Raw genomic sequence first — 14,466 nt, forward strand, 5'->3', positions numbered from 1 at the left:
ACTGAAGCCTGTCTTGTTTTGTGAACCTTGTAATTCTCTCTGAGATGAGCAATAGTACCACTTCTGCAGTGAGCATGACTGCATGGGCCAGGGTGATAGAGGCAGAGTCTGTAGATGTTAAAAACACACCAACACAGAAATCCAGAAGCTGCTGAGAGCTCAACACTAAAGTAGACATAAAACACACAAACATTGTTCAGGGAATTTTGTGAGAGAGGGGGCAGAAAGAATGCAAAAGCCACAGGGTGGGAGGGAATGTACAGGGGCATAGTCTGCCCCCCTGACAATGACTGACTGTTGTTCTCACAACTCAAATCCCACAACTGCATGGCTTATACAAGTAATTCCACTAAGAAGGTCTGTTAGTGGAGTGGGGGCAAGGAGGAGGAATGATGGTATCAATATATGATGTATTCATATGACATTTCTACTTATTCATCATCATTATCATAAAAGACAGTTCTCTAACCAAAAGTAAGATCATGATTAATCAAGGACCTTAAATATATACATTTAGAAGTCTGTTTGGTAGGCATTACATCTCTGTTTAACCAAAACACAGTAAGGATAATACTGTTGATTTCCATTAACTTCCAAGCCATAGATTTTGTTTATTTCTCAGTACCAGGCATGAAATTCACCCCACTAACTGGGCCTCATATCCAATCACTGAGCTGTTGATTAACCCTGTAACCTAAGTGTCCCTATTGTACCAGTGGATACAACTCGCTGGGCTGCTTGAGTTTTGTAGCTTGCAGAATCATTGCTTGCTCAGGCTGCTGGAGATGACTTCTCCCATAGCAGCTCAAGACCAGCATGGTTCTGAGCCCATCAACATTGGGTCATGGAGGCAGGGTAGGGCAAAAATAATGGGAAAAAAGGACAGAGGTAGGGATATCTTAAATGAGAATGAACCTCAGGGAAAGGGAAGTGGAAGAGAGGGGACTAAAGACAATAAAAAGACAGAAAGATGATCAAATTACTGTATGTTCATATATTGAAATTCTAAAGAATAAAAACAATACAACTTTTAAAATATTAAATTTCAGGAGTTCATAAGTCCTATAATTTAGTTGTTAGGAAGTCCTTTGGAGGTACTAGGGGAATGTTAGCTTTTCAAAACTGTGACCAATGTAATGGACATAAACAATTTAAGGAAATTTTTACTTTTTCTCCATAATTTCAAAGAATTTATTTCATTCTTTGGTTTTATGCCAGGGAATAATATTATCATCATGGAAGTGTATGACAGAGAAGGTATGTCACCACACTGTGTACTGGAAACAAAGGGTGCAGGACAGAAAGGGATAAGGCGTACTGCAGATATCATCTCTGTGCCTTCTATCATCCAGCTAGGTCACACATCCCAGAGTTTCATTATATTTGCAAAATTGCCTAGGGATGAAGCCCTTAGTACTTGAGTTTTGTGGGATGGGTCAGGGTACATTTCATATAGAAAATATAACAGAGATGAATTCCCTGGGTACTTCCTTCTGCTTTGTAGACATTACCTGCATTCCCTGGATCATGGGATCTTTCTCCATTTTCAAACCAAACAACAGTCATCTCCCACTGTTTCTTGTGATCTTTTCTTTCTCCACTTTTTGTAACTTATTCTCTTGATTCCTTCTTACAAGAACCCTCCGCTTATGAAACACTTACTTGGCCACTAGAAAATTTATGATAATTTTTCCATCACTAGTTTCTCCACATTACCATCTGCTAAATCTCTTTCATTAGATAATGTAACACAATAGATTTTTATAACTAGGATGTCCTTAGGGTTATATCATCTTGCCTCCCATGTAACAAGACTTGAATTTTCAAAATTGACAATGATAATATAAGAAGTGCAAAGTTGTTTATAACAAGTCAGACATTTTCCTTTTCTTAAATTTTTATTAGCATTTTCCATGATTATAAAAAAAAATATCCCATGGTAATTCCCTCCCTCCCCTCCCCACACTTTCCCCTTTGGAATACCATTCTCCATCATATTACCTCCCCATCACAATCATTGTACTTACATATATACAATATCAACCTATTAAGTGCCCTCCTCCCTTTCTTTTTCTTCCCTTTATGTCTCTTTTTAAACTTACTGGCCTCTGCTACTAAGTATTTTCATTCTCACGCAGAAGTCCAATCATCTGTACCCAGGATCCACATATGAGACAGAACATGTGGCACTTGGCTTTCTGGGCCTGGGTTACCTCACTTAGTATAATACTTTCCAGGTCCATCCATTTTTCTGCAAATGTCATAACTTCATTTTTCTTCACCGCTGAGTAGAACTCCATTTTATAAATGTGCCACATCTTCATTATCCACTCATCAGGTGAGGGACATCTAAGCTGGTTCCATTTCCCGGCTATTATAAATTGAGCAGCAATAAACATGGTTGAGCACATACTTCTAAGGAAATGAGATGAGTCCTTAGGATATATGCCTAGGAGTGCTATAGCTGGGTCATATGGTAGATCAATCTTTAGCTGTTTTAGGAAACTACACACTGATTTCCACAATGGCTGGACCAGATTGCATTCCCACCAGGAGTGTAGAAGGGTTCCTCTTTCTCCAAATCCCCGCCAACATTTATGATCATTTGTTTTCATGATGGTGGCCAATCTGACAGGAGTGAAATGGAATTTCAAAGTAGTTTTAATCTGCATTTCCATGATGACTAGAGGCATAGAACGTTTTTTTAGATGTTTATATGCCATTCTTATTTCTTCCTTTGAGAATGCTCGATTTAGCTCCATAGTCCATTTTTTGATTGGCTTGTTTGATTCCTTATTATGTAACTTTTTGAGTTCTTTGTATATCCTAGATATTAATTCTCTATCAGATATATAGCTGGCGAAGATTTTTTTTTTTCCCATTCTGTAGGTTACCTCTTTCCTTTTTTCACTGTGCCCTTTGCAGTGCAAAATCTTTGTAATTTCATGAGGTCCCAGTGATTAATCTGTGGTTTTATTGCCTGACCAATTGGGGTTGTATTCAGAAAGTCCTTGCCAAGACCAATATGTTGAAGGGTTTCCCCTAATTTTTCCTCTAGGAGTTTCAGAGTTTCCGGTCTGATGTTAAGGTCTTTAATCCATTTGGACTTAATTCTTGTGCATGGCGAGAGAGAAGAATCTATTTTCATCCTTCTGCAGATATATATCCAGTTTTCAAAACACCATTTGCTGAAGAGGCTGTCTCTTCTCAAATGAGTATTTTTGGCATTTTTATCGAATATCAGGTGGCTATAGCTACTTGGGCTTACATCTGGGTCCTCTATTCTGTTCCACAGATCTACATGTCTGTTTTTGTGCCAGTACCATGCTGTTTTTGTTACTATGGCTCTGTAGTATAGGTTAAAATCAGGTTTGGTGATACCGCCAGCCTTATTTTTTTTAATTTAATTTTTTTTTGCTCAGTATTATTTTAGATATTCGAGGATTTTGTGGTTCCAAATGAATTTTTGGATTGCTTTTTTTCTTCCATGATGAATGCTTTTGGAATTTTGATAGGGATTGCATTAAATGTGTAGATTGCTTTAGGTAAGATTGCCATTTTCACAATATTGATTCATCCAATCCAGGAAAAGGGGATATTTCTCCACTTTCTAGTGTCTTCTGCAATTTCTCGCTTGAGTGTTTTAAAGTTCTCATTGTAGAGATTCTTTAGTTCCTTGGTTAGGTTTATTCCAAGGTACTTTATTTATTTATTTTTTTTTTGATGCAATTGTGATTGGGAGTGATTCTCTGATTTCATCCTCTGTGTGTTTGTTGTTAGCATATATGAAGGCTACTGATTTCTGTGTATTTATTTTGTATCCCGCTACATGACTGTAGGTTTTGGTCAGCTTGCTAGTAGAGTCTTTAGGGTCCTTTTTGTATAGAATCATGTCATCTGCAAATAATGATAACTTGATCTCTTCCTTTCCAATTTGTATCCCTTTTATGTGTGTCTCTTGCCTTACTGCTATGGCTAAGACTTCCAAAACTATATTAAATAAAAGTGGGGACAGTGGACACCCTTGTCTTGTTCCTGATTTTAGTGGAAAAGTTTCCAGTTTTTCCCCATTTAGTAATATGTTGGCTGTAGGCTTGTCATAAATAGCTTTTATCATATTGAAATATGTTCCTTCTATTCCCAGTCTCTGTAGGACTTTTATCATGAAGGGATGTTGGATTTTGTCAAATGCTTTCTCTGCGCCCAATGAGATGATCATGTGATTTTTGTCCTTCAACCTGTTTATATAATGTATTAATTACATTTATAGTTTTGCATATATTGAGCCATCCCTGCATCTCTGGGATAAAGCCTACTTGGTCAGGGTGAATGATCTTTTTGATATACTCTTGTATTCTGTTTGCCAATATTTTGTTGAGAATTTTTGCATCTATGTTCATGAGGGAGATTGGTCTGTAATTTTCTTTTTCTGTTCTAACTTTGCCTGGTTTTGGTATCAGGGTGATGCTGGCCTCATAGAAGGAGTTTGGTAGAATTCCTTCTTTTTCTATTTCCTGGAAAAGCTTAAGAAGCAATGGTATTAGCTCTTCCTTGAAGCTCTGGTAAGATTCAGCAGTGAATCCATCTGGGCCTGGGCTTTTTTTGGTTGGGAGATTATTGATAAGTGTTCAGATATCCATGTTTGTTATAGGTCTATTTAAGTGATTAATCTCATGTTGATTTAATTTAGGTAGGTCATATAAATCAAGGAAATCATCAATTTCTTTCAGATTTTCATACTTAGTGGAGTATATGCTTTTATAGTATGTCCCTATGATTTTTTTAATTTCTCCAGAATCTGTTGTGATGTTACTTTATTCATCTCTGATTTTATTAATTTGTGTCACTTCTCTCTTTCTTTTGGTCAAATTTGCTAAGGGTTCATCGATCTTGTTTATCCTTTCAAAGAACCCACTGTTTATTTCATTAATTCTTTGGATTGTTTTTTTTTTTTTGTTTGTTTGTTTCTATTTCATTAATTTCTGTCCTAACCTTTATTATTTCTTCCCGCCTACAGATTTTTGGTTTGCCTTGTTCTTCTTTTTCCAAGGCTATAAGGTGAAGCCTTAGGTCGTTTACTTGCGACCTTTCTAATTTCTTAATATAGGCACTTATGGCTATGAATTTACCTCTTAGAACTGCCTTCATTGTGTCCCAGAGATTTTGGTATGTTGTGTTCTCATTATCATTTGACTCTATAAAGTTTTTGATTTCCTTCTTGATTTCTTCATTGACCCGTTTATCATTTAGTAGTGTATTGTTTAGTTTCCATGATTTTGTGTATGCTTGATAGCCTTTCTTGCTACTGATTTGTAGTTTAATTCCATTGTCTCAGATAGAATGCAAGGATTTATTTCAATTTTCCTGAGTTTGTTAAGATTTGCTTTGTGTCCTAATATATGGTCTATTTTAGAGAATTTTCCATGTGCTGCTGAAAAGAATGTATTTTCTGCAGCCTTTAGATGAAATGTCCTGTATATATCTGTTAGGTCCATTCCTTCTATGACTTCATTTAATCCAGATGCCTCGCTGTTTATGACCTGCCAATTGATGAGAGTGGGGTGTTAAAGTCACCCACCACCACTGTGTTCAGTGTTATCTGTGACCTTAGTTCTAATAGTGTTTGTTTGATGAATTTGGTAGCCCCCATATTAGGTGCATATATGTTTAGGATGTAATGTCCTCCTGTTGGAGTGTGCCCTTCATCAATATAAAGTGACCTTCCTTATCTTTCTTGACTAACGTCGGACTAAAGTCTACCCTGTCTGATATTAGGATAGCAACCCCTGCTTGTTTTCTAGGCCCATTTGCTTGAAACACCATCTTCCAACCTTTCACCATAAGGTAATGTCTATCCTTTGTAGAAAGGTAAGTTTCTTGGATAAAACAAATTGTAGGATCCTGCTTTTTAACCCAGTCTGCGAATCTATGTCTTTTCATTGGGGCATTGAGGCCATTGATATTAAGAGATATTATTGAAAGGTGTGTATTTATGTTTGCCATTTTTTTTTTTTTTGTGTGTGTGTGTTTCTGTTTCTACCTGTGCTCTCTTCTGTTAACTAGTATTTGAGTATTGCTTGTTTTTTCTAGGTTCCTTATATGTGTGCTTTTCCTTTTCTTCAGCATGGAGGATTCTGTCAAGTATTTTCTGTAGAGCTCGTTTTGTCTTCAAATACTCCTTTAACCTGCTTTTGTCATGGAATGTCCTTATTTCTCCGTCTATTTGAATGGATAACTTTGCAGGATAAAATAACCTTGGTTGACAGTTGTTATCTTTCAGAACTTGGAATATATTACCCCAAGCCCTTCTGCCTTTAAAAGTTTGTTTTGAATAATCTGCTGTAATCGTGATGGGTTTGCTTTTGTAGGTAACTTGATTTTTCTCTCTAAATGCTTTCAATATTTTTTTTCTTTGGTGTGTGTGTTTGGAAGTTTGATTATAATATGGTGAGGAGAGGTTCTTTCCAGGTTTTGTCTGGCTGGGGTTCTAAAGGCTTCCTGTAACTGCATTGGCACCTCTTTCCCAATTTGGGGGAAATTTTCTTCTATGATTTTGTCGAGGACACCTACTATGCCTTTATAGTGAAATTCTTCTCCTTCTACTATGCCCTGAATTCTTATGTTTAATCTTTTCATAGTGTCCCTGATATCTGGAAATTCCCACTCATACTTTCTTATTAGTTTGCTTTCTCTTTGTTAGACTGTATTAGGTTGGCCACTTGGTCTTCTAGCTTAAATATTCTTTCCTCTCCTTCATCCATTCTAGTGGTGAGATTTTCTACAGAGTTTTTTTTTTTTTTTTTTTTTTTTTCATTAACTGTGTTCTTCATTGCTTGTCATTCTGACTGGTTTTACTTTATTATTTATATTTCCTTATTTATCTTGTATTGCCTTGTTTATTTCATGAAATAGGTGTGCTGCGTCTTCTTTGATTCCTTTTATTTCCTCTTTGAGTTCTTCTTTGACTCCTTTGATTTGTTCTCTGACTTCTTTGAACATAATTACAATCATTCTTTTGAAACCTTTCTCAGGCATTTCCTATAACTTATTCTCACTGGAGGTAATTTCTGATGCATTAATACTTTTAGGTGGGTTTATATCGTCTTGCTTTTTAGTGTTTCTTGTGTAGTAATGTATATATTTTTGCATCTTGGATTAAGTTAATGCTTGGATTTTCTAGCTAGCTGGGTATTCTTAGCTGTATCAATTGATTTGATGTTATATATTTTCAGGGCAGGAGCTTAAGGTGTTAGGTGTGGCTCTTAAGACTCTCAGAGTGTCTACAAAGGTGCTCCTAGGGGTTGAGTTTTCCTGCTGTGAGAGTATTCAAGTAGGCTAAAATACAGGTAGATTCTAAATGTTAACTAAACACTGTACCCATTCAATCAAAAACAACCCCAAGTATCATGCCAGAATAGTAATTATAACAACCAGTTCCTCTATCAACATAGAGGCTAAGATTTCTGGTCTGTTGAGGGATCCCAGTCAGCTTGTGACCAAGTGAGACCCTTCCCTGGTGCAATCCCAGTTACCTTGGATGATTCTGGTCTCAGTCAAGTTGCTGCCTGGTCGTCAGGTTGCTGTTCTGATTTCTGGAGCTGGGCACTGGCTTTTCCTGTGGGGCAAACTGAGCCTGGAAACTGTAGCCCTGCAGATCAGTCAGCACCCTCGCTGCTGGAACTGCTGCTGCTAAAGCTGCCTCTGTTGGGTCTGTCAGCAGCTGAAGCTGCTGCTGCTGCCTCTGCTGCTGCTGCTGTAGCTGCCACTTCTGGAGCCACCGCTACTGCTGGGTCTGCCACTGCTGCATTTACTGGATCTGCTGCTGTTTGGGCCTCTGTTACTGGTGCTGGAGCTGCTAATGCTTTTTACTGGACTCTCCTCCTGCTTGGATCCCGCTGTCGGCTCAAGTTGGCATGGCCAGGTCTCGGTACCACTGCTCTGTTCGCTGGAGCTGGGCTCAGGCAGTGGGGGAGGGGAGGGAGCCACAGCTGCTTTGGTTCTCTCGCTGTTCCATGTGTTCTTCTTCCTTGTGGTCTGCTCCTCTATTGCTCACTGCCGCTCTCCCTTCATGTTTCCTGAGTTGCAGAGAGCTCTTGTATGAGTGGAAGCTCCTGCACCTGGCTTTTCCTGTGGCTGGAGCCGAGCCTGGTGGCTTTCTGATGCACCGCCGCTGCTGCTGCCGCAGTTGGCGGAGCTGCCGGGGCCACTTTTGCCAGCCTGTGTGGCCTCTGGATGCTCTGGATCTCTTCTACTTCTCCACTGCTGCTTCAGTTTCCTATACACCTCAATTTTTAATAAAAGTGTATTTTGCTGAGTTTTTTTGGTCTTTTTCCCCCCATAGGCTGCTTTGGCATGGTACCTACACCGCCATCTTAACCAGAAACAACATTTTCTTATATAACTAAACACAGCTAAGTTTATACAATTAAACTTTATGACCCATCAATTCTAGCCTTGTGTAATTCATCATAATGAATGTAAAATAGATATTTACAAATAGTCATAAGTAAGAATTCATTTAGCATCCTTAACCAGCATAGACAAATCTTAGTTATCCATTTATTATTAACCAAATGATAAATGTTCACTTTGGGACATTCTTATATTAGGACATCATTCCACAATAAAAAGAACCAAACTGGGGCTAAGGAGATAGTCAGTAAAGTGATTGTTATCAAAGTGAGGCCCTGAGTTCAGGTCCTAATAACCATGCATACAATTGGGTGGGCATGACAGCCTGCCTGTAAGGCAGAATTTTAAGGTGGAGGCAGGGATCTGCCAGGCATGCCAGATGGTTAGATTCACAAAAAAAGGCAAAATCTAGGTTCAAGTGACTCTGTATCAATATATATGGTAATGAATCACTGAGGAAGGCACAATATCAACCTCTGTTCTACACACACACAGAAGTTGCACATGCACAACCACATATATGAGCCCGCATTATGCAGTCATGCATATGACAGACATATACTTGCAAAGAGAACAGATTAATCAAATTAATGCTGCATGATACAAAATCCATTGGCCCTGAAATCATTTTTCAAGGGAAAGAAATTAGGCACAAAGGATACCTACTGCATGATTTAATTATAAGGCTCTAAGAACAGACAAAACTGATTTGTTTCTGTGAAAGTCTATGAATGGTTTCAATTTATGGGTGGAAGGTGGAAAGGAACAGTATGTGAAGGAGCTTTCCCATATGATGAAACCCTCTGTGGTTTGGCATGTCAGTTATATGAGTGTATACCAATGTCATAACTTATCAAAAAGGAGACACATGTTTTAGAAAGCTTTAGTATATGATATAACCATAATAAATATTTTTTTCAAACAAGTACAGTACCAGAAATTTCTTGCTACTCATATTGAGCTGTTGACCAGAGAGAACTACGAGGACCCCAAATTAAGACAGCTTTCTATCAAAGCACTTGATTACCTGCCTGAGGGGAAAGATAAGACCCTATTGCTAAAGACACTATATGCTGTCAACACAAAGCATGGAGAGATGTGGCTGGAATCCAGAAAAAAGCCAGTCCCCAGTTAGCCTGTCTAGTGTTGGATAGTTCTACATGAGCTACTGTGGGAAAGTAGCCAACAATGGTCTGAGCAAACAGATGTCTAAACTACTAAAGCAAACACCCTGACAGGATGTACATACCAGTGCAATAGTGGCACATAGCTTTGGTAGATAACCAATAGATTTATGACTGGCTGAAAGATCTGCTCAATATAAAGGAACCCATATCTGGAATAGGGAACAAAATTAGAATCCTATGGAGACAAAGATTATGCTCTCCAGTGTCAAGCTCTCACTGGTCTTTGGCTAAAAGAGGGGTTTACAGACATCAAATTCTCCCTAAATTAATAATGTTTATCCCATTTAAACTATACTGAATTCACTCTCCATTGAAGAATCCATTCTTCTTTTACAGAAGATAGAAAAACCCCAAGACATAAACTACCTCTCACACTTCAGCCAAGCCACAGCTGAAACCACAGAGAAATTTGGGGAGACTAACATGAGTGCTGCTTCCATGCTGAACCTGATAATCAGTGCCAGGGTGTAGGGGACAAACCCTAAATATACTAAACGCCTATCAAAGCAGAGATCCAGAGGCTACTAAAAGCTCATCACTGAAGCAAACTTAACACTCACACACCATGGCTCAGGGAATTTTGTGGAAGAGGAGGAGAAATGATTTTGAGAGCCAGAGGTTGAGACATCATGCCCAGAGGCATTCCCTCCTCCCATAAGAAAAACTGACTGCTGATCCCATAATTCATAAACCACAACCCCATAGAAATACCTGCAACCCCACTGAGAAGGGGCCCCAGCAGAATGGGGATAGGAATGAGGGAAAAGAGGGTAGCAACACATGATATATCCATACAAAATATGTTGTTAATAATAATGACTAAAATATATTTTTATTTATTTATATTTATTTATTTGAGAGCAACAGACAGGGAGAAAGAGGGAGAGAGATAGAGAGGATGGGTGGGCCCTCCAGGGCCTCCAACCACTACAAATGAATTCCAGATACATGCGCCCCCTTGTGCATCTGCATCTGGCTAATGTGAGTCCTGGGGAATTGAGCCTCGAACCAAGGTTCTTAGGCTTCACAGGCAAGTGCTTTAACCAGTAAGCCATCTCCTCAGCACTAAAAGAGATTTTTTAAAGTACATTTTAATTATCATAACAAAACATCAAGTTTCTCTGTAGTATTTTTCTGTTAAATTTTCTTCAAGGTAGCATACTACATTATATTGCACCTGTGTAAAAGAAAACACCACCACCCCCAAGAGAGTTTCCCTGAGCAGCGCTATGAATCAATGGTGCCTTCTCTTTACTCTTTGTTTCTTCTTTTCCTCTTCCTGGATAATTGATTATACTGATTAAGAGCCAGCAACTTGACCTAGCAAGTAGAAAATGATTTTCTTCATTTTAATGTTCCAAAAAAAGGCCCAAGGCAAAATATATTTTACTGCAGTCCATTCTAACAATATTTGGATTCTGAAGTAAAATTCCCTACATCTTTAACTAATGGTTTTCTTTAATATTGTTATGTTAAAATGATTATGTGGATCTGGAATTAATCTATCCTTATCTATGTATCCATCTATGTATGTATTTATCTATATGGAATATGTACATTACAGCATGTTCAGGATTTTATATTTTCCATTGAACTTTATGCTAATTTTTCTTAGAATACTCTGAAACTTCATCAGAATTATTAGGTCACCTTAAAAAGAAAATTGTCTGGGCTAAAGGGATGACTTAACAGTTAAGGTGTTTGCCTGCAAAGCCAAAGGACCCAAGTTTGATTCCCCAGGACCCAAGTTAGCCAGATGCACAAGGGGGTACACTTGTCTGTGTTCATTTGCAGTGGCTGGAGGCCCTGGGGCACCCATTCTCTCTCATTCTCTCTCTCTCTTTCTCTCGCTCTCTCTCTCCTTCTTTCTCTGTCAAATAAATAAATTAAAATTTAAAAAATATTAATAAAAAGAAAAATTAAAAAAATAATAATGATCGGTTATTGAATAGGGCTTTTTTATACAAAAGGATTTATTAAAAAAAAAACAGTAAGACACTACTACATCATGACACTGTCACACTGGGCTTTGAACACAAGACTTGCTCTACAATACTGGGGGGAAGAGGAGGGCATGAAACACAAGTTGATTCTGAAGCATAGCAACTAAGAAATAAAACAATGAAAAGTAAATTTCTTTTAATGAGAACTTAGAATTAAACTTCAGAGGGACCCAACGTCATACTTCCATTCAGGAACTTGATACAAAAAATTTAGTTTGAACTGCTATTAAGTAGGTGGCAGGAGCCACCTTCAAATGAATCTTCAAATTGGAAAATACTGCTTCACCACCTGCTGGGGGATAAGTTGCAAATGGAATAATTTAGTATGGTTTGTAGCTATTTTGATGACCACCTCGCCTGGATACTTTCCCATAACCACTCTGCTGGTCACCACCTCTTCCACGAGCTCTTCCAGCAAACCCTCCTGTAGATCCCCACTGTTGTTGTTGCTGATACTGTTCCTTCGACATGGCTACTTTTATTTCACATTTACTAAGACCAACATTGTGGTATTTCTTTTCCATTTTCTTCTTCACTGGTTCTTCTTCCTTAAAGGTAATAAAGCAGACCCCAGGCCTTTTATTGGTCTTGTTGTCCATAGGGAGCTCTATGGATTCCACCTCACCAAAACCACCAAAGTACTCCCTTATTTTCTCTTCAGGTGTATCTGGAGAATGGCCACCAACATTTTTTTTTTTTTTAAACAGGCTCTTTTGTTTTCATGGCTTTGGCCCTTTTAGGATCAATCACTTTCCCATTCAATTTATGTTCTTTCTGATCCATGACCTTATCTACACTCTCCGACTCTTTAAATAACACAAAGCCAAAGCCCCTCGATCGCCCTGTGATAGGATCTAACTTCAGAATGCAGTCTACAACTTCACCAAATTTGGAGAAGTAGTCCTTCAGATCTTTCTTTGTAGTGTCCCAGCTAAGGCCTCCTATAACCACTGCTTCAGTGTGTCCTGGGGAGGAGTTTGAATGGCTTCGTAGCAGCACGCGCCCCGGTCGCGCAGCGAGGGGCCTTTAAAGGGAACTGGAAGTCTTGAATAGTTTTATATTGGCTACTTATAGACTGGAGAGCTTGGGAATCTAGTAACTCTTCAGTTCAAGAATCTAGAAATTTAAGAATAAGAGAGGGAGAAGAGAGGAAAGTTCATTGTGGTGGTTTGAATGTGATACTTTCAATATATGGCCCCCAATGATTCATGTGTCTTATTAAAATTAAGTTTGCAACTTGATCCTCTAACAGGCAGATCCAATGTGTCACTGCGGTTGGATCTGATTCCAGCCCTAGTGGGTGTGTTTAAGAGCAGTTTGGAGCTTTAGCTGTAGGTGATTGCTGGTAATGATGTTTGCTGGCTGTTTGTTGATGTCTCTTTCTGTTTGGATCTATGGATATGAGCCTGCTCCTCTGTCATTGATATTGTTTCCCTGGAATCTGTAAGTCTGAATTAAACTCTTTCTTTCTATAAAAAATAAATAAATACATAAATAAATAAATAAATAAAAGAAAATTATCTGTAAGAACTATAATTAGTGCTCATAATTTTCTTGTTGAAAATGCTTGGGCATACAAAAGGAGTTTTGTTTCCTTGTAACTAGCATGTGTTTCTCACTTGAAATGCCACAGTATTTTGTTCAGAGTCAGGGATCTGACATAGTCATAGTAATCATTTCAGCAAAACCAAAGCAAACATTGCTGTGCTCCAAGAACTTCTCAGTCTGAATACTGATAAAATTGACAGTCTTCTGCTGGCTTTGGCCAGGACCTCTATTAACTCAAATACTGTCAAAAGAGTGTAGTGGATGTCGTTTGTACATCTTTGAGTTACTCAATTAATAATGCTTCTGTTTTTTGGAAAATCATGCATCAAAGTTGACTTCATATACATATATGTGTGTGTGTGTGTGTGTGTGTGTGTGTGTGTGTTTGTGTATGTGTGTGTATAAACTTTCTTTTAAATTATATCCATTTATTATTGGTGACTTAATTATAAATCTCAAAGACACAATTAATACATAATGATATTTGGAAATTACAGTGAAGGGAAATATTTGCTTGATATAGGCACACTCATTGTGAGAACAAATTGAAAACTTCATTGATAGTATGAATAACCCCAATGACACAATACAAAAACATAAACTAAAAAAGATATATGTATAAATACAACATGTGTACTGGATGCCTTCTTTGTTTTTTGTACTACAGAACTATGGTTTATGTTTTCCTGTTGGCAAGTATCTTTGAGATGACCCAAACCACTATGCTCAAAAAACCTTATGGTAATTCAACTGTTATTTGACTATTAAGGAGAAATTATTTCCACTAACTTTTGAGGATTTCCCAGGAATCAATAAAAACAGTAAAATGGTAAAGACTGACAGTTCACATATAATTTAATACTTTTTATAATGGCTTTTATGAGGGACATAGGTTATGAAATTATCATGCCTTAAATTATCTTATCACTGCCAAAACGGACAGATCTTTAAGAATGCAAACTTGAGTCCAACCAACATTTAATAGCAGCAATGGTTCCCAATATTATATGCCATATGACAAAAATATTTACATAGTTACACAAATATTTTAAACATATATTGATCCATACCCATGTGTTCCTCCAATTTCCTACAAGATAATGGTATTTTGTCAAACTGTTTAAAAACACTAACTTTTTACCCAGTTCACATATTATTAAAATATTTTCTTTGTCCAAATAACAAATATGTGCAATTATTATGGATCTTGTCCAGGTATTAAGTATAACTTAATATGCTATTATTACTTTCCACTTAGTAATAATGGAGCCAATGTTTGATTTATTTATTTATTTATTTATGTAAGAGGGAGAGAG

General features: G+C 37.7%; 1 protein-coding gene across 1 annotated transcript in view; it reads right to left on the minus strand.

The window, feature by feature from the left end:
- Positions 1–11,706: 11,706 nt before the first annotated feature.
- Positions 11,707–14,466, minus strand: part of LOC101610956 (heterogeneous nuclear ribonucleoprotein D0-like) — an 86,672-nt gene continuing 83,912 nt past the window's right edge. Inside the window, 3 exon segments of the mRNA XM_045133381.1 lie at positions 11,707–12,303; positions 12,305–12,626; positions 14,221–14,240. Of these exon segments, the coding sequence (XP_044989316.1) occupies positions 11,923–12,303; positions 12,305–12,626; positions 14,221–14,240 (723 nt within the window). The 3' untranslated portion in view covers positions 11,707–11,922.

The sequence above is a fragment of the Jaculus jaculus genome, chromosome 14, assembly GCF_020740685.1.
Source record: "Jaculus jaculus isolate mJacJac1 chromosome 14, mJacJac1.mat.Y.cur, whole genome shotgun sequence".
In the NCBI taxonomy this organism is placed as follows: domain Eukaryota; kingdom Metazoa; phylum Chordata; class Mammalia; order Rodentia; family Dipodidae; genus Jaculus; species Jaculus jaculus.